This window comes from Zeus faber, assembly GCF_960531495.2.
Source record: "Zeus faber genome assembly, chromosome: 6".
Taxonomy (NCBI): domain Eukaryota; kingdom Metazoa; phylum Chordata; class Actinopteri; order Zeiformes; family Zeidae; genus Zeus; species Zeus faber.
In genome coordinates, this window is record NC_137201.1 from 27,368,851 (window position 1) to 27,395,679 (window position 26,829).

Below are 26,829 nucleotides of genomic sequence, written 5' to 3' on the forward strand. Positions count from 1 at the left end.
TCACCTTCACCTCCCGAGTCCCTGACTGCATCCCTCATTGAGTGTGATGATCCAGAACTACAGTGTATTGGGTGCTTAATAGGTTATTTTGTCATTAATATTTATGTGTATAGGCCACACGCACACACACACACACACACACACACACACATTAGGCCTTTATGTTTAGAACTTGTTCTTTTCATTTTCTCATTTCAGATGTTATATTTTTTACCATGTGGTAAAGGTCTGCATAATATTTGTCCACAGCTTTATGTCCCAAAATAGCAAAAGAAATGGTTGAGGAAATAATTTCACAAGAAGGTGTTATTTTTCTGTTGGGTAAACAGCAGGCCTCTGGACTTCACTGACAATTTAGAAAGAGTTAGAGGCCAAAATTCTGTGACATTCATGTAACTTTATCAAGAGAATAAAAACAATATCACCAGTCACCTATAAACAGTTTTAAATACAGTTTTTAGTTGTTGTTTGTGTAGGGGAATCAACATATGCACCAAAATTCAGGATTAATCAATAGGGGGAAAAAATCAAAAAGAAGAGATTCATGTAAATCCAAAATCATGTGGAATGTTTTAGCAACGAACACCCCCAGCAGTCATCCAAAATTAACCCAGCACAATATAACATTCAAAATCCATCGATAACAGATATTAAAAGATATAAATATCCCATCGCCTTTTTATTGATTTACTGGTTGTACAGTCCACAGACTAATAGTCCTTATAATGATCCATTCTTTCTGACTGGCGGTCACAACTATTCGTATGCACTCAATGTCGAAGCCGATCTTGTGGTCTACGTTGTAAACGTCTATACGGCCACCTTTAAACTCCCCCAGCGTGATGTAGGAAGCACACTGTCTCCCTTGTTTAGTTTCCACCAGCTTCTGCCCGACCTCCAGCGCTCCGTGGTGGAGGACGTCGTTCTGCCGGTCGTCGGAACCGGTGACGATCTTGATTTTGTTGATTTTGGTCGATTTAATGAACACGATGACAAAGAAATCCCCGGTGCACGGGGGCTTCCCCCAGAAGTATTCGTCCACGCTGCTGTAGGCCTTGGTTGCGTCGTAGTTCTCAAACACGTTGATGTTGGTGTACAGGCTGGCCGGAGGGTTGTCTGGGATGTCGATGGAGTCTTCCTCGAAGTCGTCGTCCTTCAGCTTGTTCTCGGCTCCTTTGTAGGAGGAGTAGTAGCCCATGTGCTGGAACAGGGACGGCTTGAAGCGGATCACGTCCTTCTGGGCCAGCAGACCTCTGAAGTGGATGAGGAGCCAGTCGCACGGCATCTCCTGGTAGAACATGAGCAGGAAGTGAGCCAGGCGCGGCAGGTCTCTGGAGTGGTAGAGCTTCCCGATGTAGCCCAGCTTGGAGAACTCCAGCATCACCCAGTAGGAGCCCTCTCTGGAGGTGATCACCTTCTTGAGGGCCGTCAGGAAGTTCCGAGAGCAGCGCACGTCGTCCTCCAGCATCATGTAGAAATGGGAGAGGTTTGTGCAGAAGTTGAGGAGAAATGCGTAGTCCACGTTCTGTTTGGAGCGGAAGCGGACCCTGTCGTCCGGGTCGTTGTAGTTCCTTTTCAGCCCGTCCAGGGATGGATAGTACTCTTCTGGAGCTTGGATGACCAGCAGCCTCCCGGCGATGATGTGGTGGGCGAACTTCCTGCTGATTTCCTGCACCAGGTTCTCACACCAGACCGAGTCAAAGTCCGCCAGGTGGACCACAACCACGATCTCCTTCAGCTCCTCGTAACTGGACTGGTCGAAGATGGATTTAATGGTTTCCAGCAGGTAGTTCCCTCTTTTCCTTTTGACCGACGACAGGCCGATGGTAAGATACTCTGTGGAGCGAAGTACAAAGTGCGAAATGTGTCGAGTCATTTTGGAATTGTCATAAGACAGGGGCGCTTGTCACTAATTTTGTTACCTTTTCAGGCCCCGATCTAACACCGATCAGGTGTAAAACAGCCAGCTATCATCGAGAACAAGTTGGTTACATCAAGTGCCTACGAGATTACCCGCGTTTCTCATTCTTGTCAAAATACTCACTTTTGCGTGGCAAGGGGATTCCGGCAAGGTAGCGATACGTCACGTTAATGGTCCCAGAGAAATTGGCGAGGTCTTTGAATGTGTGGATGTATCTTTCAGAGGCTGCGGGATGGATAAGCTCCTCTCTCAGCTGCCGTTTCTCCGCCCCCTAAAAGAATAAATCGATCTGAGGACAGGGCGGTACATGACGCCTGTTTCCCGACACACCCCAGTGAAACAGTAAGATTGCCCGAAGAAGTCTCTTAAAGGTCCCAACGAGGTGTGAGGGAGATTGAGATTGGATGTTTTTAAACTTACGAGCACATATTCATCATCCATGGAGAGATTAAAAAAGAGGAGGAAGGTGATGAGGAAGCCAAGGACGGGAAACATGGAGCGTTTCCGGAAGCACCTCATCTTGTCCATGGACTTCCACATCAGTCTCATGGTCACGTCTCTCACTGGGGAGGCACAGACACAACAAATAAGCCCATCAGCGGAAATCTTCAGCAAATAAAACATGCCGGAGATGTTGCTCACAAAACAAAACATGCAGTTTTGTTTTTTGTAATGCATTTTTTTTCCATCCTTGGGCAAAATCGGATTCTCATGTTGACATTTAGGATTAATGGTATAATTCTGTCAACAGATACAGGTTAATTACTTACTCTAATCATGTTATGAATAACTTTTTTAGAGGACAGGGTGGCTTTACTCACAACTGTAAAAAAACAACCCTTATCTTGATATAAAACTTGCAATTTACAGTAAGGTGCCTATTCATCAGCTCCAGGTGTGAATGTTAACATTCTTCACTGGGACCGTCAGGTTAAATACTTATGCATTTATTTATTTATTTGTTTGTTTATTTGTTTATTTATTTATTGTCATTTCATTTTATTTTTCCATTATCCAAGATTTTCAGAATTAGATTTTATATATACAGTATATGTGATGTGTGGAACCAAATAGTTTCAATTAAATACTTACTACCACAATAAGTGCAATTTGTTGATAAAAGCCAACGTTTTGCTCACACTCCAGTGATCTGACAGCGGTACAGCTGGTTCAGAGCAGAGCGATGGTCTAGTGGAAGTAAAGGGAGCTGACAGGTTACCACATCAGCTTCGACCTCAGCTGCACTCTCCCTTCTCCCAAAACATCAATACCAGTGTTTCCCGCCCGGAGAGACACCGGTCCGCTGTATGTGAGCTGGTCTAAACTAACCTGTCAGCGCTGCTCCGCGCTGTGTCTCTGGAGAAGTTGATGCTTCACTCGCATCACCACTTCCCCTCATCGCCCTTCTACTTGCATTACCCATTTTTGCATGGCATGATGGGAGTTGCGTGCTCCCAGGGTACCTGCCATGTCAGTTAATCAGGGGAAAATTCAACATCAAAGTGGACCAACCATGGGAGTTGTCCTGTCTAAACTCAACTCAAGTAAATAACATTGTCTATCGGATCGTCGGCCCGTTTCAAGATGAGGGTCAGAGATTATATGTATAGAAAGAAAGAAAGAAAGAAAGAGAGGATTCCTCTGCTCGCAATGGATTCACTGTCCTCCCTGGCGGCTAACTGTCATGTAGAGTCGCTGATGAGGAATTGTCTTTGGTCACTGAACATGAACATGAGCTGTCTTCAATTAGAGAAATGTGGAGCTCCTCCCCAGCAACAGCCAGGCGTGAAGATCTATGTGCCACCAGATCAGGTGATCCAATCATGGACCTGCGGCCCCCAAATCCGAACCTGTGCTGTTCATTACCAGAGTGCTTTCCTTGACGAAAAAGCTACACACACACACACACACACACACAATCTATGTAAATCATGCTCAAACACATTCACTAAGCAGCACATATCAAATCACAAGGACAAATGCACACCAACACGTACTGTATACTCTACACACATACAATAAACAAACACACACACATACACACACAGACACACTAATATAATAAACTGAACAATGGGGCATGCAATGCTTCCTTTGTGAGAGAATCCATCAGGTTTTTGTTTGCTTCCTCTGAAAGTGAATCTAAACAATAAACAAGCAACCCATAGGTCACACACATTTATATGGAAATGAAGCCCTAAGTCTATGAATAAATAAACACCATTTGTTGAGTCTGTTTGCTTTGGGTTTTAAGTGCTTTCTGTCAAGTTTCTTTGAGCATATTATTGGGAAATCTATTCATAAAAACCTAATTTATATGACTAAGTCATTTCAGATTAGAGTCAGTAGAACAATGACAAGGTGAGACAATGAATTAAACATTTAGAGTTGGCGTAAAACTTTGCACGTGCACAGAGAAATAATGGTTCTTAGAGAAACCCTCCATTGAATGAATGGTTTTTGTTCCTCATAGGGTTTATAATATAATCATATATTTTGGATATTGGCGATGGAGCATGCAGCTCCGTGGTTAGTACTGCTGCCTCACAGCAATAAATCTTTAATCAACCTCAATAATTTTGTTTCTTGTCACCAGGGTTTCATTTGCCTGTTTTTCATATAGACCATTTGATTCAGATTTCCAATTCGCGGCCCTCCATGCACTGCCTCACAATGGAGCACTGGCTCCCAATTTAGCAGAACTCAATGAGTATAGGGAAGTGCATCTCCCTTCCTCTCTTCACAGCCTCAGTAAAAATCACTGACACCCTTCGCTATCCTTGGATAACCTATTATTAGCAGCTTCCCTTCCATCCTTCTTTTGAAACAGAAACTGTTGGCGGGGTAAACAATTCCAGCAGATGACAATAGCCATCCGTCCAGACGATGGACCAGAGCCAATTCAGCCCCATCTGATGAAAAGCACTTTCCAATCAAGGATGCAAGTTCAATTTTGAGGAGCCTGCCTGTCCTCTGCACAGAAGGCTGAATGTTCGGCTGAACGGCTGGACGTTTGTTGTTGTAAGAACCCATACACACAACTGAAACACATTGTGTTTGGCAGCTTGGGGGGGCAATTTGCACACCCACTGCCAAACAAGTTGTTAGGCTCAAAATACGGGTTTGCGGCGCTTGAACGCATGCTTTAACAGCTTACGGGGGAACTTAAACACTGGTGAACTCCAAGCTCAGAGGGTCCATCTTCAGGTGGACAGAATCCGAAGCAGAATCAGTTTTCTTTTCCAGGTACGTTAACACATACAAGGAATTTGTCACGGTGAGGTTTGCTGCATTTCACTACAGACCATTAGAATATTTAAAAAAACATTAAGTATTGAAAAAAGGATAATAATAATAACATATAGAATGAAAAGGGTGAGGTAAAAATGTAAAATAGTAGTCAGTTATTTAAGAAATACAAATATACAAAATGTGCACAGGATAAATTATTGTTATGGGTATAGGGTATTAATTATAAATATGGTCTTATTCTTCCTATTTCACATTCACCTCTTTCACCCTAGTGGCGTTTTCAGGGCCGTCCAACACAGAGACACAGGCGATGGGGTTAAAAAGTACCAGTTTTATTGTAGAGAGTGGGCAAGGTGGAACAAGCCTGGAGCAGATGGAAAGCATGTCAAGGGCTCCTGTCGTGTGTGTGAGGATGGGGGTTTTACCTGTTGCTTATTGATTGGTCTCAAGAGCAACAGGCGTACAGCCACCCTGGCGTCGGCACAATTACCTAGACCAAAGACAGGTGTGGCTGCTTAAACCACACCACCTCCACACCACATACCCCCTACACCAAACTGAAACATACCCCCTCCCCCTTCTCTACCCAATCAGCAGAGGGGGGGGGAAAGGGAAAGAAAATGCCGGACTCTGAAGCACGGTTCCCATACCTTGAACAAACAAAAATGTCAAACCTGGTTCCCCAGATCAACATGGTCCAGAGGCAACCCTTCCCCAGGGCAACGACACAGACCCTCCTCCTTTCCGGAGCGTGGGGCCTCAGGCTGCTATGCTGGCTGGTGGAGGTGTAGCCGGACTTGGCCCTTGTGGGGGCTGTTTGGAGGGGTGGCCTGGCTGCTGGGCGGAGCAGCTGGCCGCAAGCAGGTACCCCTAGTGGTTGCGGCGGCTGCTTATCCCCTGGTCCTCCGCTGGACATCCTGGGTGCGGCTGCTGCCAATCGGGAGAGGGCCGGTGCTGTGGCCGTCCGCTGAGCTGCTGGTTGCCCCAATGCGTCTTCGGACGGCCATTCTGTGTCCCTCCCCATGCTGGAGGGTCCCTGTTCAGGCACTGTATGTGACAAATAATCTCTTGAACTTGAACTTGAACTTGAACTTGAAGTGCCGTTTTCAGGGCCCTCCGACACAGAGACACAGGCGATGGGGTTGAAAAGTTCCAGTTTTATTGTAGAGAGTGGGCAAGGTGGAACAAGCCAGGAGCAGATGGAAAGCATGTCATGACAAGGGCTCCTCTCATGTGTGTGGGGGCATGGAGGTTTTACCTATTGCCTGTTGAATGGTCTAACAAGCAACAGTCGTACAGCCACCCTGGTCCCGGGCCCAATTACCTAGACCAGGGGTTGGCAACCTTCAGCATTGAAAGAGCCATTTGGGCATGATTCACACCAAATAAAACCCACCTGGAGCCGCAAAACCTATTTGACCGCTATAATGAAGATAACACCAGATATACAGTATAGTTTTATTACACTTATGTACTGTATATAAGAACTGTAGTTTGTTGCATTTATGAAATAAAAGAACTACAAACCGATAAAGATTGTCATTTTTTTTCTTTGCTTGACACAGCAAAACACTAAATTCTTTTGAACTCTAAAAAAAGAAGAGAAGAATACTGGCATGTATCATTTTTCTTTTAGATGAAATACAAAATGCAGGTCCTTCACTTATTTGTGGATTTGAAAAAAAGAAATATTCACTTTATTTATAAAGTGAATATTCTGATGAAAAGCACTTTCCAATCAAGGATGCAAGTTCAATTTTGAGGAGCCTGCCTGTCCTCTGCACAGACGGCTGAATGTTCGGCTGAACGGCTGAACGTTTGTTGGGGCAAAAAAATCTCAGTTTATGTTTTATCAGTCTATTTCAGTGTGCCGTCATCCGCAACTATTTCCTCAGTCGCGTACCACAGTCAACCGTCGACGTGAATATGAAACACAACTACATCAGTTCAGAGTCCGATATAAATATCTATATTTGCCCACTGATATGTTTATTTTGTGACATGGCTCACAAAATAAACAAATCTGTGATGCATTCTTCCTGCTGTTGGCATGGATGTAGATATTCCTCTTTACCGCCTGTTTTATGTATACGTTTATGTATATCACTTACAATAACAATGACTTTAGAGAAAGAACACCGCTGCATTTTAAACGTCCCTGTATGTAGATCATAGCTCGCATAGAAAATCCTTTTTTGACAAATCCTATTTTTATTTAAAAAAAAGAATTGCAACTCTTTCTTTCCAGAGGCTAAACTGTAACTTTAAAGTGGGTTTAGCTTCGGATGGCAGCATTCACAGCTACTTACGAAGCTATATTCAAGACAGATTTTTTTTAACTACATCATTTCGCCATAATGCCTTTTATCCACAATCGAAATCCCTTCAATCACAGGTGCAATAAATGCGCAACGATCGGTCACAGCAATGTTGTTGCAAACATATTTTGAGCAATTCGAGATTCAGCCTTCATACAGGACGGTGCAAGGCAGAAGGAATTTTAATCGAAAAGTGAAAACGGGGCATCTGATGGTTTTAATAGCAGTGGTAAACCAATCCCCTGGGTTTTACATCCCAAACACCGGAGCTTTTTGCTTAGAAGTCGGGAATTTGTTTCGCACACATCAGCCCCGCTCAGTGTTTGGCTCATTCCCAACCATCTAAACCTCATTTAATATGAATCCGTGAGACTGTTATGTTGCTGTAAATCCATATGCCAGATGGGAATAATAATGGAGAGAAAGAACGTTCAAAATGCAATTAATGTCTTAAAAAGGGCTGTTCTGTGCTTGTAATGAGATGCCATTTTCATAAGCTCGCCTGTTGTACAAGAAAACCATTTGGTAAACACTATTGTTCACTCCCTTTGTGACATCAAGACAACAAATCCATATGTGTGTGTGTGTGTGTGTGTGTGTGTGTGTGTGTGTGTGTGTGTGTGTGTGTGTGTGTGTGTGTATTTTCCTCTCTGGTCCAGCAATATAACTTTGCATGACTGAAAATCGAATGTATCACACACCTGATGGCGTCTAAGCCCTCAGGACTGTGTATTTCAATCATCTTTCTCTCAATAGCGATGGCTCACTTTTCTGCCCACCAGAGGGCGACACGGTTGAACAAGAGTTATTTTAATAGTCGTCAGTTAATTATTTTCTGTTTGTAAGTTGAATACTCGCGAATACTCATGAGCTGTCTTGGAATGTGTGGCGTCCCAAGACAGTACCCATTGTATAAGATAATTATTAACAGACGGTGCCAGGGGTCTCAAGAGAGAGAGAGAGAGAGAGAGAGAGAGAGAGAGAGAGAGACCATTGTCCCGATGGGGGGTCCCGATGATATTGGAGGTGAAATGTGAACGGTGACCTATGTAGGGGAATCAGATGGTCAACGTTGTCTCTGGTTAAGCATAAAAGCACCTGCCCGAGTTTCATCCGGCAGAGAATCCATCCGACTCGGTTCTCTCCTAGACGTCCATGGCAAGTCTGGTCTGATGCTCTTCTTCATCAACACATAAAAATCATCCAGAAACTACACCCACTCCTTTGCCCGAGTGACTCAGGATGCCAGAGTCATTTAAAAGCTTTGTTCACTACGAACAAATTGTTCTGAGTCATGCATGCCTTAATGTCAAATAATAATAAGCACAGTTCTATGGGTTTGTGACAGGAGAGTGGTACAGTGCTGTGGGAATATTTCATTGTAAAAAAAGCACCTTGGCAGAATAAAGGTTAGACATAAAGGTAACACTGGTCTAGTGCAGTAGGAACACAATGATTTTAAATGACAACATTGGAAATATTGTCTGAATGTGAATTCCTCATGTTGGAATTCTATAAAATATCCTCATAGTGTGTTGACCTGAGCAAGAACAAGATGCATCACAGTTCATCAGGTGACTATTCAAACCGAAGCCGACGTGCCTTCATTTCACCAACGTAGCAAATCACCAATATCTTAAAGGGGACCTATTATGAAAAACTCACTTTTTCAGTGCTTGTGCACGTACATTTGAGTGTCTGATGGGCCTACTAACATACAAACTGTGAAAAAGACAGCCCAGTCTGTTTTTTTGTGGGCTCCCTATTTCAGAAAACATGTGATTAAACAAGCCATTCAGATTTGCGTCTCCTCCGTCACTTGGAGACTGGAGAATTAGAACTGGCCCCCATCTGAGTAACTTCACCCACGGTTGGAGAATTATCAGGTGCCGCTAGACCCCCTAAGCATGGGAACTGCTCTGTTGGCTGCACAGTCCAGCACAAATCTTTCAAGAGAAATGAATACCAACTCTCCATGTCGAAACTGCAGAGGAGGGAAATGTAAGTATTTAAAAAATAATTCTGCTGTGTGTCTTTGTCTAAAAAAAATAAAAATAAAATGCCGATCCGCTGTGCCTCCAAACAAAACCAATAAAAATAGTGTGTTTTTATTATAGATGTATTTATTTTACTTTCTTTTCCTACATTTCCTGATTGAATGAAACAAAGACAGCCCTGTGCGGTATCCCGTGCAGTGCAGCAGTGTCCCGCCTTCCGAAAGTCGTAACAAACTCATAAATGAGGCCTTGTAGTTCTAATATGAGTGAAGATTCAGCTACTGGATTGCCTATTTAAACGCAAATCAAATTTGTTCAAAGACAGATTTTGGGGGACTGAAAAACGTGAAATCAGGGAAGGTTTTACTTACTTCTTACAACGGAACCCTACTACTCATGCTCAAACCCCATTGGCTCACAGAACTGGGGCCTCAGGAGGGAGGTCATGCTCAAACACCATTGGCTTAGAACCTGGACTTTGTGCTCAAAACCCATTGGCTCAAAGAACTATGGGGGTTGGCGCCTCTTTTACATTTAAAGCGGCACACACTGAAACAGCCCGCCGCCAACAGGAGGATCGTCGAGGCATGTTAGAATGGCTAGAATGCATAATCGGCAAAAAACTTCAACAACGTGTTTTGGAGACCTTGAAGACCTTAATTAACCAGTTGAAAAAAAAGTATAATAGGTCCCCTTTAACACAAAAAGCTCTAATCATTTGGTTCCAGGGATATAATCTGCATCAGACTGTTTAGAAAATAAAAGGCCTATTTGGGTGTGCTAAAATTAAACTGAACCATGGAGAAATTAATCCGCCTGGAGACGTACCCACCAGCCTTAAAAGCAAGGATTTAACAACATCCTGAGGAGGCGTCTGTGTTTCCGTACATCATGTTTACGGGCTCATTTGATCGAGTGCTTGGAATGCAATCTCGATGGAAATGGAATGGTAATAGATGTACATATTTCAGATTGGGGGGGGGTTGTTAATGGAGTTCACACGGGTTTGGATCAGTGGAATCATCTGCAAGTAACCACAAGCTTCTAGAAGGAAAAGCAAATCTTCTCCTGACTGGGAGTTGCCCAGTCGGCTTTTGTTCATCCCCTCCGGGTTCCAGCAGTTATCCTTCAGTTTTCCTCTTCCTGCTCTCAGACAATAGGGGGAGACCCTATAAAAGACAACGAAAGTGATTGAGTGGAAGAGCTCTGGTTGTCTTTCTTTATCCATTTTATTCTTCTGTCCTTGCATTCTCTGTCAAAAGAAATGGGGAATCGAAACCCGGGTCTACTGTGTACGAGGGCAAAATCTTGCTTGCTACACTAACTACACATGTATTTATTTTTTGTTCTACAACGACCCATTTTCCATTTTTTGTTTTGATAATAAAAAACTGAAAACAGGTCGTTTTCCGATATTTGATTGCTTCTTTTGAAAATGGTGGTCGGTTTTCTCATTTCAAAACGAAAGTCCGTCGGCCGCCACGTACACAGACCTTTCACCTTCTGATCCACGGTCAGTGGTGTGGGCGGTTTGAGGAAGGAGACGAGGCAAGGAGCGTGCATGTATTTGCATATTTAGCATTTAGCTTTACATTTGACCCATTTAGATTTAACATTTAACGTTTACATTTAACATTCACGTTTAACATTTATTTTTTACATATAATTTCCGTCTCAAATATGAGGAAATACATCAGCTAGAAAGTTGCAAACCAAATTTTTACATTTGATGCCCCATAGTGACGAGGTTGCTGAATGTTACTAATACCAACGAATCGGAGAAAACACTAAAAAAACGCCCTAAAAAAACAACCGAAAAAACACTTTTTCTTTACTTTTATAAATCTTTAACTAATTATCTTGCCCTGTCTTGACACTGCAAACAGCATTTTACCGAACAACACCTGTTTCCAGTGTTGCCAATAAGTCCAAAAACAAAAAACAAAGGATTTATTTTGTCTTTCAATTTAAAATATTCTATGATGTATCACTTCAGATCCAACTGCCCCCAGAGGGATCAATAAAGTATAAAAATTATTTAAAAAATGAAAAATAGTGCACATTTGATCATAGATTCTGTCATTCCATCTATTGCAGATAGTGCTTTCATCTCAATATATATTAAAAAACAGTTTTATTTTAAGTTTTATTTATCATCTCGGCACACAGGTATTTTATTTTATTTGGAATTTTTTTTGAACCAAGAAAAAAGCACTTTAATGATGCCTGTTGAAATGATTCAGAAAGTGTTTTGGCGTGCCAATTACTGCTCAAAGTAATTGACTGTTGTGTCACCCTCTTTAATTCCAGGCTGCAATTAGAAACATGTGGCTTGTCATTTTGTTTGACGCTTCCGGAAAGAAAAGGGGTCTTAGCCATGCTGGATGATGACTAAGCCAGTCTTTTGCCGTGACGTCAGGAGCAGAGAAAAATAACTAAAAATCAATCGGCTGGGTAGAGGGGAAGCTGGAGATGGCGGGTACGCTAAAAGGTGTAACCGGGAGTCATTTTGTCCTCCGACTCCTTCGCAGCCTTTTAGAGGACTGGAAAAGCACAGGCTCCCTTCCATGGCCAGCTCCATCATCATAGAGACAGACGGATCCAGGGATGGAAGCTTCCAAGGGCACAGTCTTCTGCCACTGGCCCCCCGAGCGATTGGGAGCCGGAATGAGCCATTTCTGTTCAACTCAATCAGAGTCAGAATCCGTTTGTTCCGCCAGGTACATTTACATAAACGAGCAAATTGTCGTGGTGAGGATTGGTGCATTTCTGCAGACGAGGAGAATAAAAAAAAAAAAAAAAAGAACATGGCTGTCTGGAAAAAAAATGATTACAAAAGATTACTAAGATAAAATAGAATATAAAGTAAAGTAACAAATACAACAAAAATATTCACAAATAGCCCCCCAAAAATACAAAAAAAAAAAAGTCAAATATATAAAAAAATAAGGGGTAAGTTATTGGTGCTTGCTACAGGCCACACAGGTTTACTTTAAGGCTCTCATTTCTTTTCAGTGAGGGGGTAATTTGAAGGCATGGAGAGAGAGAGAGAGAGAGAGAGAGAGAGAGAGAGAGAGAGAGAGAGAGAGAGAGAGAGAGAGAGAGAGAGAGAGAGAGAGAGAGAGAGAGAGAGAGAGAGAGAGAGAGAGAGAGAGAGAGACGAGTACTGTAAACGCATTTTCCAGTACTCGTGCACTTGCAGTGAAAGGGAGCGACACGCAGCCGATCTAGCAGGACCTAAATCTGTTTGTCTTGCCAGTTGTGAAGGTACTCGGCCTCATTCATTATTCATCAGGCAGAGGAGTGTCCGTAGAAATCTGATTGTTTTGTCACTTTGGCGGCGAGGAGCCCGCAGTAAGCACTTTCTGTAGCCACTGTTTCTCGGCCCACGGTAATCAATTCAATTTTATTTTCCTTCCTGTTGCTGTATGACGATAGGGCTGGGGGGACAGGCCAGCGTAATACCAGGGACCTGCCAGTAATATATTTCTGTTGTCGGAGAGCACCAGGGGGTATTGGAGAGTGTCAGGACAGTTTGAGTCATATTTTCAATAACGAACGACCCTCTTGCGCCAACTCAACAATCCCCCACAGGTGAGATACGGTGCTATTTGTCATTCTGGACACAAGAAAATGCGTGTCGTACCGATGCAAAATGTGTGCTCTCTGCCTGCGGGTTAGGGCCGCATCATGCATCTACCCGTGAGGGAAATACACAAGTCATGAGGCATTCCTCAAACCCATAGCTTCAGCACAGCCGCGGAGAGAACCTACGTCGAAGTAGACGGCGCTAAAAGGGCACAGCCTCAAAGCCAGTAGTTTGGGGAGGATACTGGGAGCAGGGAAATTTAGAGATGCAATGAAGTATTGGAAACGACGTCGGTCTCCATGACGACCAGTGTGGCGGAAGCATCGGTGTGCTCCCACTGGCAGAGCGGCGCTGAAATGCTCGGGATCTTTGTGACTCGCGGCTCGACACGCAGTCTAAAAGCAGTCTGAAGTCACGATTCTCGCAGCGCCCTCACACTTGAAACAATTGGATCTTTTGGAGCTGAGGTTTTGCATATCACAACGCCGGAAGGCTAGTGACAGCTGGGGATATGTGATAAAGTTTGAGGGAAAAATATTTAGAAGGGCGTAGAATACCAAGTAGTGATCCACTGGCAGGTGCCGATACTTTAAATTGGCAGATAAATAGTTCAGTGTACTTTGTAGACCTGTTCATACCAATAGAAAGGTTTTTTTTTTTAACTCAGCCTTATATTTGAATCATTGGGAGTCTCCTGAGTGATTGGCATGAGAACCTTTTCGATTGAGAGAATAGCTTCAGCCAACTGCTGCGCAACAAGGCAATAGCAACCATGTCCTTCGGCAACCGTCATTGCCCTGTTGCACGGGCGTCGGCCAAAGCTTTTCCCTCAATGGAAAAATAAAATTAAAAATTCCGGGGATGTTTTCCTTGCCAATACACATTAATGATCTTTGATAGACCGAAGGCTGCCGCACGATTCCTGGCAGCGGTTCAACCGACACATCAACTACCAGAACGCCGGGGGTGTACAAGGGAAGCGCCTACTCTGAGCAGAACTCAAGCGGAGGATGATGAATCCTCGATAGATCATCGTTAGTTCCAAATGATGTTTCCCAGAATGCACATCAGTCAGACAAACAGAAAGCTGACGTCCTTTTGGAACGCGTCCTAGTTCAGCACAGCTTTGTCTTCGGCACCTTCCGCTAAATTCTGCTCGGTGGTCCCGGTTTGATGCAATGAATCTTCTATTTAATGACACGTGAGAATCCGCCCACGTGCTTGTTCAGGGCTCAGAGGGAGCGGCTCTCACTCTCTCGCCTTCTGTTCTCTCAGAGTGGTCCACAGATTCCCTGTGACCTTGTAAAATACTACATCAAACATGGTAGCTTTCAAACTTCTCGAGCACGATCATGATATTTTTGTTTAATAGTCAACAAAATAATTGCAATTAACAAGTTAATTGTCTCACTGTCACATCCACCATATGAATAAACACAGGTTTTGTTTTTTTTGCATAACATTTTTCTCAACTCAACCGCAGCTAACTCATCAAACTCTTATTCAGATTTCTCACATTGGCTTTAAATTTCCTTGACATTTGCATGGAAACATATACACTGATCAGCCACAACCTTAAAACCACTGACAGGTGAAGTGAATAACATTTGCTAATCTCGTTCCAATGGCACCTGTCAAGGGGTGGGATATATTAAGCAGCAAGTGAACAGTCAGTTCTTGAAGTTGATGTGTTGGAAGCAGGAAAAATGGTCAAGCGTAAGGATCTAAACCACTTTGACAAGGGCCAAATTGTGATGGCTCGACGACTGGGTCAGAGGATCTCCAAAACAGCAGGTCTTGTGGGGTGTTCTTGGTATGCAGTGATCAGTACCAACCAAAAGTGGTCCAAGCAAGGACAACCGGTAAAATGGCAACAAGGTGCACGTGGGAAGCGAAGTCCAGCCCATCTGGTCCGATCCCACAGAAGAGCTACTGTATTTCAAATTGGTGAAAAAGTTAATGCTGCTATGATAGAAATGTGTCAGAACACACAGTGCATCACAGTTTCCTGGTCTGATGAGTCACGTTTTCTTCTACATCATGTGGATGGGTGTGGTTAGGGTCCTGGGGGATGTGTTGGAACAACAAGCCCGACACATGGGGGCTCCACCTCACAACTTCCAGGACTCAAAGGATCTTCTGCAAACGTCTTGGTGCCAGATACCACAGGACACCTTCAGAGGTCTTGTGGAGTCCATGCCTCCACGGGTCACAGCTGCTTTAGTGCACAAGGGGGTGCTATACAATATTGGTGGTTATTAGTGGTGGTTTTAATGTTGTGGATGATCTGTGTATATAGTGTATATATGTTATGACATCTACCGATTTAGAAAAATTATTGCGAGCTGCTCACATTATTCAGATCAGGCAATTATGTAATTGTGACAGCTTTACATACTTCCATATTTTATGACATTTTTGGCCATTTTGGCCATACAATGGCCATACAATGGCCAAATACAAAATTAAATTCAAAACTCATTTTCATAAAAGTTTTTACTGTTACTTTTATACATTTAACTTCATTGAATTTGTTACACATATGCATAGAATCTCACTTTGCACATTCTGTATATTCTTTCTATTTCTGTTTTGCATTTTTGTCCGTAGTCTATTTTAAATTTTCAGACTGTTAAGCTTTATTTTTTGCTATTTGTCTGTAGAGAAACGCACCAATCCTCACCCTGACAAATCCCTCATATTTGGAAATGTACATGACGGAATGAACTGAGTCTGATTCTGATAGGTTAACACAGTACATTATTCACCATTAGAGCATTAGAGCATTATGTTCCTTGCATTAGCGTCGTGTCAAGTTTTGCTGGAATGTCAAATTTCTCGCCTTGGCTGTCAACATGGCGTGACCTACCTTGGACGCAGCCGTCCGATGCAGCGGACCTCCGCACCAGAGAGGTGCCTGGGACACCTCTCTGGTGCGGAGATCCTACGAAATACCACCAAGTGAGCGCTGAGAGCCGTGACAGGGGGACGTCGCCCCAACTTTAACGTTAAGGTTGTGTTCACAGGGAGAGCCCGATAAGCCCCAAAACCTTTTATCCGAATCATTTATCTTTTTTTATTTAATCTGCATTGTTAAAAGAACTACGCAGAAAGATAGCTCCCGATTTCGCTCCTTATCAGTGAGATAATTTGTCTCTCTAGGGAGATCTGTCTCATTTGAAAGGACAAGGAGAGGGCCCAAAGAAACATCCCAAACTCAGAGAATGAGAATCTTTTGATACGTTTTGTAGATGGTCAGATTTTCAAACCAATTTAGGGAGCGAAGGCGTGTCTTGAAGACTAATGAGAGGTTTTCTCTCTGCCAGAGCGTCTTCGGACAGCCGGCCTAGGAATTCACTGCAGGAAGTGTAAATCTGCCTCCTCCTCGCCAAATCAATTCTAATTTTGTTCCCTCACAGCAGCCCCCCCTGCCCCCAAATATCGTTCTCCATCTCCCACACATCCATTCAGGGTGGGTCTAATCATGCCATCATTCTGATCCATACACTGCGTTCCAAATCATTATGCAAATTTGATTTAAGTGTCCTAAACATTTAGTTTTTTGTTTTTCAATTAAACTCATGGATGGTATTGTGTCTCAGGGCTCTTTGGATCACTGGAATCAATCTCAGACACCTGTGATAATTAGTTTGCCAGGCGAGCGCAATTAAAGGAAAACTACTAAAGAAGGACGTTCCACATTATTAAGCAGGCCACAGGTTTCAAGCAACATGGGAAAGAAAAAGGTTCTCTCTGCTGCCGAAAAGCCTTAAATAGTGCAATGCCTTATACAAGGTATGAAAACAATAGATATTTCACGAAAACCTAAGCGTGATCATCGTACTGTGAAGAGATTTGTGGCTGATTCAGAGCACAGACGGGTTGGTGCAGATAAAGGCAGAATGAGGAAGGTTTCTGCCACAAATTCATGGGATTAAGAGAGCAGCTGCTAAAATGCCGTTACAAAGCAGCAAACAGGTATTTGAAGCTGCTGGTGCCTCTGGAGTCCCACCAACCTCAAGGTGTAGGATCCTCCAGAGGCTTGCAGTTGTGCATAAACCCAACAAGGCTGCCACGTCAGAAAGGAGGTGGCGGAGTCATGTTTTGGGCCGGAATCATGGGGAGAGAGCTGGTGGGCCCCTTTAGAGTCCCTGAAGGTGTGAAAATGACCTCGGCAAAGTATAAAGAGTTTGTGACTGAGCACTTTCTTCCATGGTACAAAAAGAAGAACCGTGCCTTCCGTAGCAAAATCATCTCCATGCCTGACAACGCACCATCTCATGCTGCAAAGAATACCTCTGTGTCATTGGCTGCTGTGGGCATAAAAGGAGAGAAACTCATGGTGTGGCCCCCGTTCTCCCCTGACCTCAACCCTATTGAGAACCTTTGGAGCATCCTCAAGCAAAAGATCTATGAGGGTGGAGGCAGTTGGCATCAAAACAGCAGCTCTGGGAGGCTGTTCTGACGTCCTGCAAAGAAATTCAAGCAGAAACTCTCCAAAAACTCACAAGTTCAATGGAGGCAAGAATTGTGAAGGTGATATCAAAGAAGGCTCCTATGTTCACATGTAACTTGGCCTGTTAAGATGTTTTTGATTAAATTAGCTAATGCTGCAAATTCAACAAATGACCATTTTCAGTTCTTTACAACCTATAAAATGTTTTGAAACTAATAATTTGGAACAGTGCATTTTGAGTTTTTTATTTTTGAAAAAAATACTATTATCATTGGGAGGTTTGTTCAACAACATTCAAATGATACCCTAAGGGTTGATGACTAGAAAATTATACTGACTGTCATTTGCATCGACTAATCAGGAAAGTCTGAGAAAAATATAATTTGCATAATAATTTGGAACGCGGTGTAAAGTCAATTTAGCCTTTAAATTTATACTGTTTATCCACAAACAGGATGAAAAAGACTAGAATGACAATTCAGTATGGTGCAGGCAAACAATAAATAGACAAACAAATTTCAATGAATTGAATTGAGACTATCCATCCATCCATCCATCCATAAGTACCACATTCTCCATCCATGTTTTTTATTTGACATTATGTCGTGAACACTTCACCGTTTCCGGGGAGTTTTCAAATCCGTGAATCTGAGATATTTCCTGGAGTGATTTCTCCATGAGACTGTCGGTTGTTATATAATTATGGCACAGCAGATTTGCAGCGCCACGCCATATGCTGTGCTTCTTGCGAATTTTTGTCTTGCACAGTTGGCACACACAACACTCAAAAGGCGTCGTTGAAGAGCTCTGGAAGTGGAGCTTCTGGAGGCGGTAACACCACAAGGCTCGGACAACTTCGGAGACTTCCCAGTCCTAATTGAGTTTATCTCTGAATGTTGGAGCGATACAAGTGCACAGAGGTCAACACTTAAGCCGGCTTTACACTGAATCCAACAAACGACAACCAACTGGAAGTCTATTCATTCCTACGGAGAGTTGGATTCTCCACACAAAAAGCTGTGACGTGCTGCCACGTGAGATTTCCCATATTATTATACTCTAACCATTTTTTTTTGATTGTCTCAATCATCCCATAGATACTCCAGATATGATTTTTGGATGTTTCTAATTTATTTAAGGCACTGGTTGCAACAAGTCCAATAGGTTGGCTTCTGCAAACTGCCCTCTGTAGCTTCAGAATGTTCCTGCGCAAGTCATTTATGTTGTCTATATATTTACACAATCAGCTCTGTACAACAAGTCCAGATGAATAGATGGGTGTATTTATCATGGTCACAGTTGTGTTCAAGCCTTTCTCACCCTCGATGTCGGTCTCAGAGCCTGAGATGACTTTGTCATAATTACTTTTGCCAACAGAGGTGAAAGCGGATATTTGAATCATTAGACATGGTCACTCAGCTCAACCCCTCCCCACCCACCCCCGTTTATGAGCTTTATTTGATATCATCATATATCATCGTTTGATATAATCTCATTGTTAACCTTCACTGTGGAGAAAAAATATTATACTGGAGACATGACAGGTTCCAGCGATACGGCCTTGATAAATACAAGATTGGCTATTAATCAAAGTCTAAATCATCAGCCACAAACACATGCGGCCTTATTAAACTATAATCAACTACTGCGTGCTAGTTTCAAGTGATTTTTGATGACAGAACACAATAATGGGGTCGGCCTCCTTTGGCAGAATTTTGAGCTGTTAGGAGACTTTACCCACTCCGTCCTTTTAGTACTGCAGATTGACAACCAAAACATGTGAAGAAGGGTCTTCACTAAACATGATGGAAATAAAATAAGTAAAGTAAAGAAATCCACCAGGTGTGTAATAAATGAAGACTTTTGACTCAATGACGACGGACAAATGTGGATACTGAGCCGAGATGGGCTGGCAAAAAGCACAGGCTGGGATTTCTGCTGCATGTAGGACATGTGACCCTGACTGAAATGTAGAGAATATTGTATAAAATTATAGAGCTGATTCGAGATATTTTTCTGAAGAACTGAAGCGATGGAGCGCTTTCTTGAACAGAAGCCAGTTTAAACCAGTGTGGAGCACATGCAGACAAGATGTGTTTATACCTTAGCGGGGATTATAGTGGAATAGCTAAAGTGATTTTAAAGTATAGGATTAGAATGCTATTTGTCAAAACATTGCCCAAGGGGTGAAATATTTCATCCACTCTTATCAAATTTTTTTTTTTTCCAACAGAAATGGATGAAAACCCACGCAGACGTTCGCGGAGGAGGTGGAACTCAAAGAAGCAGGAATGACAATAGAAAAATAACCTTGACACTGGCTGTATTTACAGTCAGCAGTTATAGTCAAATAAGAAAAAATAAAAACTCTTCTCGCAACCAAAATTTGCTGATTTAGCACTGACCATAACTTCTTCTTACAGCTTGGTGGGGTTGCATTTTTAGTCATTAAAATTAATAAATGTTGAATTAATCATTGAAATAGTCCTCGTTCCAAAAGCAGCGATATCACCCAATGATAATGAGAAGGTGTCATCAACGTTAGTTAATTAATTGGCCGGAGGGTAAACATGAGATAAGTGAGAAGAGTTTAGATTTAAATCCAGAAAGGCAGAGGTAACATTGAAATCCGTCAAGGACCCAGTACCACAGACACTCCCGACACCACAACACACACACAGCCTACGATGCTGCCGTCTTTACTGATGACGACCTCTCATGTGCAGTTGTCGTACTTTGCCTGTGACACATGAAGAGGGGAGAGTCCTTTTTCCAAACTCGTCAAGAACTGCGCGAGGTGCACAATTGGCCAAGAGAAATCGAATATATCCACATTCACGCCATTGTTGAGCGACATTATGAAGACACTTGACTCTAAGTAACTTTGCAGCAGGGATGAAATCCGCCGTGAGGAAATCGTGATTGATTTTTCTTTTCATGTTTTTCTTCCACCGATGAAAAGGGAAGTCTGGGTAATTAAAAAGCTGAGATGTTGATCAAAAACTGTGTCTTTGACTTGTCAGTAAACAAAGTCTGCACATCCGCCGAATACTGAAAATTCTGCAAATACAACCATGTCAGAGCAGATAAGACATCAGAGCAGTGGGATAATAATATGGCTTTTAAAGCAATTAAGCCTCAAATATCAAATAAGGATTTGAAATGAGATTCAAAGGCAAATGAGATTCAATGGCAAAATCCATATGATCCAGAATGTGTCGGTTTAAATATGATTCTATCGTCTGAAATGTCCAATACACTTATAGTCACTTATCAACCACCTACTTAAAATATTAGCTTTTAGGACAAATTCAGAAGGTATTATGTCAATGTGATTTCAGGAAAGAGGTCATTGTAATTTGTGACCTAAATTTAAACTGAAAAGACACGTCTTCAAGGACAAAGCTCAAGCAAATTACTGATGATTTTAATTTGGCTCAAATGGTTAAAGGTCCAACACAAATAACAAACAGCACCAGTAGCAGATTTACAAAATATTTAGTAATAAACCCCGAAAGGATTATAAAATCAAACAATATGATAACTGGGCTGTCACACTGTAATATGGGGCTCATATCAAGAAAATGTATCTGCAGGCGGTTTACTACTCATGCTGGGAATAAGGATTTTTTGGCATCCCGAAAAACAAGCAAGAGGACTTCAAAGCAGCCATAAAAACATTAACTGGGACGATCTCCTCCTTGAAAATAATTTAGAAACAACTAGTTAAAACTTTACATAATAATTACAATCTACAATAAATGAATTTTAAATTAAGATGAAACGTAAAAACAAGAAACAGACTCTCCCCTGGGCGAACGATAATGTCAAAAAATTAATGAAGGAGCTGGGAAATGCTTTAAAAACAGCCAATAAATCGAAAGACGTCCCATGATAGGCATACATTTGCAATGCTACAGAAAGAAACAAGGTAAGAAGAGAACTGAGAAAAGCAAAGGTGGGCTTCTTCATCACAAACACTGAAAATCCTCAAGGTAACTCTGGAGCTATATGGAGTCGGATTAAAAATTTAACTGGTCGACAATATCATAACAAAGCCATTTGGATTAAAGGTTAATAACACAATCCTACAGAATCCTGCTGGTGTGGCACAGGCCCTCAATCAATATTTTGTTGAGTCGGTGGCTACTATAGGCCAAGATTTTAAAGTTCAACAAGGCACTGCACGTACGGTCAATACTAGTTAGTCAGCTCTCGTATTGAGACCAGTGTCTGAGACAAAGGCTGCAAAAGTAGTCTATGGTATAGACACACTGATGCTAAAAGAGACCAACTACTCATTAGTTAACCCACTAACGCATATTAATACTTCACTGGGTCAAGAGAGGTTTCCTAACGCATGGAATCCTGCTGTTGTGGCCGATCAGTAACGAAGCCAGTAACTAACCCATAGTATCGAAGGTATTTGGAAAACTGGTTGCCAAACAAATTATTGACCATCTCAACAATAGTTCCTTCCCACTGTACCCAATGCAATTTGGATTCAGGACTAATCACTCTACAGAAACAGCTGCATGTTACTTCATAGACAAAGGTATCAATGGACAAAGGCGGGGTCGTGGGGGTCGTGCTCCTTGATTTACAGAAAGCATTCAACACCGTTAATCATAACATCCAATTGCAGAAACTACTCAACATTAACATTTTAAGTTTTACAACCTTATCAAATCCTACCCCTCATTCCGCTCTCAACTTGTCAAAATTGATCATTAAAAATCCAACCCCTATCAACTGGTGTCCCGCAGGGCTCTATACTGGGCCCAATCCTGTTGAGCATGTATATTAATGATCTGCCTTCTGTGTGTGGACAATGTGATATGTTAATGTATGCTTATGATAGTTATTTTTACTCACTGTAAAAATGTAGAAGAGGTGGTAGTCAAGCTCACAGATTATTGATTATTTTTATGTCGAAGGTCGAATCCTGGCACACAATGTTGTTTGCAATTGAATGTGTAGAAAACAGTACAGTTTGTATGTTTTTCTCTTAAGGCCACAGCGTAGATGTAGAGCAAGATATTCTCATCTCAGGAAAGAGACTACAAGTTGTCTCAGAATACAAATATTTAGGAGTACACATAGATTCAAAAACCCGACGTTCAAAACCCACATAAAAAGTGTCTGTAATAAAGTAAAGTTTAATTTGGTGAATTTGAGGTTTACCAGAAACGTCCTATCTACTGAGGCAGCTAAGATATACTCCCACTCGATGGTTCTCCCCCACACCACCTATGGTCTGATAAGTGGGTCTAATACACACTCTACAGCATTCAAACCACTGTCCATTTGTCCCTTTTCAAATAGATAAGAGATTAAAAGAAAAAGTAAAGTAAGTATAACTGCAAACGCAAGCTGTCTGCCTTGTTTTGTAGCCAAGAAGACAAGTGAAACTGCTTCTGAAGGTAAGAACGGAGGGTTAGTTCGTCCATGTGAGAGCAGAGTCGATGTGACGCCCTCGTGTCAGTGGACTCAAGTAACGTTGCCATTTCTACCGTGGCTTTGGGATGAAAACTGAGCTGGTGTATTGTGTTCGGCCGAATGTGAGGTGTCATTAGAGGTAATGCATTTCTCAATTATATAATATATCCTGTGCATAGAATTCCATTTTGTATATTTTGTATATTCTGTATAATTATTCATGTTTGGATATTTCCGTTCGTTATCTTTGGCTATTTGTGTATCTTTGGCCATTTTTATCAACATTTTTATTGTATTTAATTGTATTTTTTATTTTACTTCTTTTAATTGCCTTTTGAAATGCACCTATACTCACCATGACAAATTCCTTATATATGAAAATGTACTTTTGGAATAAACTCTGATCCTCATTGCAACATTGCTCGATTTCGGGGCAGAGAAAGGGGGGGGGGGGCATTCAGTCGCGCTAATCCGACCCAGCGGCTGCCAACATTTTCTTTTGATCAGTAGCCAGGTTACATTAGACAATCTACATTAATCTCCGCAGCATCTCTAACCCTCTCTTGGTTCCTTCTCTCTTTCCAGCCCCTCGTCTCCCTGAGTCGTTATCATTCGGAAGGATAATTATACCTTATGGGATGGCTGTGGGCCTTCTTGTATTGTCCATGTTAAAGAGGGAAAGATCAAAAGCAGTTGAAACACAAAAGAGGATGAATCCATTCCCACTCCTCCTCCCCAGGATGAAGCGCTTTGCCTTTTGAACTTTCACTTCCAACTAATCTCGACCCTGGATCTGCGAGACCCGGCGTGACCCGGCGTCACTCGGGGTGTTGAGCTCTTCATTCAGACTCCGTGTCGACCTGGAAACGATGTGCACTATTGACCGGCGCGCTTTAGTATACGAGCAAAAAGAACAATGGATTCTCTGACGTCATGGAGCGGCTCTGTTTCCTTCCGGCACGTTGAGGGCTGATGGAGACAGAAACCTTCACACTGCATTGTGGGATGCATGTTCAGTGTTTGCATACTACGTTATTTCACCAGATGTAGTATGTCATCCTGGTACTTTTTGCATACAGTCTGAGCTGAGCAAATGAGTTTCAGAATAAACGCTAGATTACTAGCGTACCACATAGTCTGCTTCTACCAGTTGTTCTATAGGATAGAATATTATACTTTTTTTTTTTTTTCGTTTGTTTTTTTAAAGGTGGTTCTGATTTTAGAACTGCGTGTGACCGGCAAATGCTCAACTAGAATGGTACTTAGAGCAAAAAACAAAGTTCTGATCTCTCTCTCTCTCTGCAGTGGGAGACGCTCAGTGTGCAGTGACGCAGCAGCGCAGAGAGGAAGACCTGAATCCTAAATCTAATGTCTGTGAACCTGTCACTGTGTGACTCGCAGCTCCATAGGAATCTTATTTTTCAATGTTGTTCTGGCATCATAGCAGTGTACTGTCTTTAATTTCAATCAGATAGATAGATAGATAGATAGATAGATAGATAGATAGATAGATAGATAGATAGATAGATAGATAGATAGATAGATAGATAGATAGATAGATAGATAGATAGATAGATAGATAGATAGTTTTAATGCCAAAGAGAACAAACGTGGCATTTAAAGTATTAAACTCGTATGGAAATGAGTTCATTCTTTTTTCCGTTCCGCGCGGTGAAGTCAGGGACAAGTGCCCTTGAGCAAGGCATCACTGCGGTTATTTTAAGAAGAGGACTTGAACCTCGGGGCCAGTGATTGAACACAGAAAAAGCTCCTCTCTTAACACGTGGCTTTCTTGCCCAAAGCTGGTGACCAACCAAACCCGCGTTGAGATAAAACAATGCAGGCCCCAAAGCCTCCACCTTCCACCGTGCACCTGGGAGTTTTCAGGAATTTAGAGACAGAGCACGTGTTTGGAGCAGCTGTTTGGATGAAATTTAAATTGAAAACCCACATGTGGATCTGGTTGAGTCAGATTGGCGAAACGCAAACATGCAACACTTTAACCGCGTGACTTCTAGACATCCTTAAATCATTTTAACTGAAAAGATTTTACCTTTGTGAATCTCCCGATAACATAAAAAAGTAACCTAAACACCCCATTAAAAATTCATATCTCATGAATTTATAATGACCATCTCGGTGGTAAATAGATGAAGATTCTGCAGAGGAGGAAGGCTGTGCTGAGACACCCTGCAGCGATGATGAGCCGTGAGGAAGGGTGGAAACACGCTGGTTCGTGTTCTTACCAGCCGGACGTGTTCAACCGCTTCGCTGAGCGCGGGCGGGTCTTGCGTCGGCTTCGTTGTCTGACATGAATCCTCTTTGCAGTCACTGTGACAGAAAGACGAACAAACACAAAACAGCATTATAAACCAGCCGCCTGCGTGGGAACTTCGCTTCAAATCTGATCTGCATGTTCACAGACAGAGGAGCGAAATGCATTTGTATCACAGTGGTATTCAAGCTTTTTTCTGATTTCAAGGACTTGACACGAAACAATTGTTTTGTATAATTTTCAATTAACTACTGAAACTAACAACCGCAAAACTATTATCCTATAAGATACATTTCTCATTCTATCTGCGCCGTCTCAACGTTCGATTCACAAAAGATATTGTGCTAATGAGATGACAGCGCAAACACGGCCATAAAGTTTTACAATTTGCCCTTGTTTTGTATCTGATTGCAGATCCACAGAGATGTGTGGATTCAACCAGCTATACTTTTCGATTAAAATTTACTAAGTATTTTTAAGTTTGTGTGCAGTGACTATAAAACATTTAAATAATATGAGTAAATATATAATAAAACTTTCCCTACCCACACAGTTTATTTATTACATGAATAAAATGTGTATATATTAAAAATTTTACTTAAGAAATTTTAGTTCTCACTGAATCTTGTCATTGCAATGTAAAAATTATGACGGTTAGTTCAATATATTTTACTTGACCACAAAGTTCCTTTTTTTCAGTGCGGGCTGAACACCGCGGCCTTTCGGGCGCTGAGCGGAGCTGTCCATGGTCCTATGCTATAAGGTTCGATGCCATCTGTGGTTCAATGCCAATTTAAACCACTTAATGTCGTCAAAATTACTCTATTCACTCTAACTCTCAGTAGGTTTTTCGATATCTTTTGAGTTCAATGAGAATTATGGAACATTTTTTTTTCATGTTTGTAACACCTTATTTGTACAATAAATTGTTCAAAGTTTCAACAAGTTGCATTTGTAGTAGTCTTGCATAGCCAGACCTGTCTCCACACTTCGTTTAAGGGCTGTGCCGGTGCTGGAGAATCTTTTTTCTCCAGAGGTTTTTTGTTTTTTTTTGCAACAAGGCTCATTTGCATAGAAAAGGGGCAATTTTGTGCCAAATGTAGGAATAATACATAATTTAAATATGTGCAAATAACACCGGAGCACCGAGATGCTATGTGCGTGGCAGCGCAGTTAGGGGTGCATTTCACCCTTTGCTGGTGCTTTGTGAATTACACGGCTGCTTTTTGTGTTATCTGCACAGGTCTAATGGCTGCAAAAGCCACGCGATCCTTTTGTGAATTCGCCCTTCAGTGTTTTTATAGTTAGTGGTGAGACGCTGTGTTTAAGTGCCGAGACAGAGACAGAAGCACTAAAAAGGATATTGAGTAAAAATAGATCTGCTAACAGGGCTGTACATCAATGTACATCCTGAATTACTTCCCGGGGATTAATGAAGTCTCATGTCATGTTCCGTGAATGAAAAGATATAATACGCCAAAGCAAATTTTTAGTGAGAAAAGATATATGAAATTGCAAAAATGATTCACATGATCTAAATCACATTCTTTATCTTATCTTGTGTTGTGCTAATAAATTAACT

The 26,829-nt window shown here is 42.0% G+C and overlaps 1 protein-coding gene across 1 annotated transcript; it reads right to left on the minus strand.

The window, feature by feature from the left end:
• Positions 1–679: 679 nt before the first annotated feature.
• Positions 680–25,304, minus strand: LOC307231786 (alpha-1,3-mannosyl-glycoprotein 4-beta-N-acetylglucosaminyltransferase C-like; the record flags this gene model as incomplete). Its single annotated transcript, XM_080002625.1, has 4 exons — positions 25,219–25,304; positions 2,342–2,484; positions 2,045–2,192; positions 680–1,836 (listed from the first exon to the last, which is right to left on the minus strand). Exons 2-4 carry the CDS (start codon positions 2,468–2,470, stop codon positions 680–682), a joined length of 1,434 nt encoding a protein of 477 aa, XP_079858751.1. The 5' UTR covers positions 2,471–2,484; positions 25,219–25,304.
• Between the last annotated feature and the right edge of the window lie 1,525 nt (positions 25,305–26,829).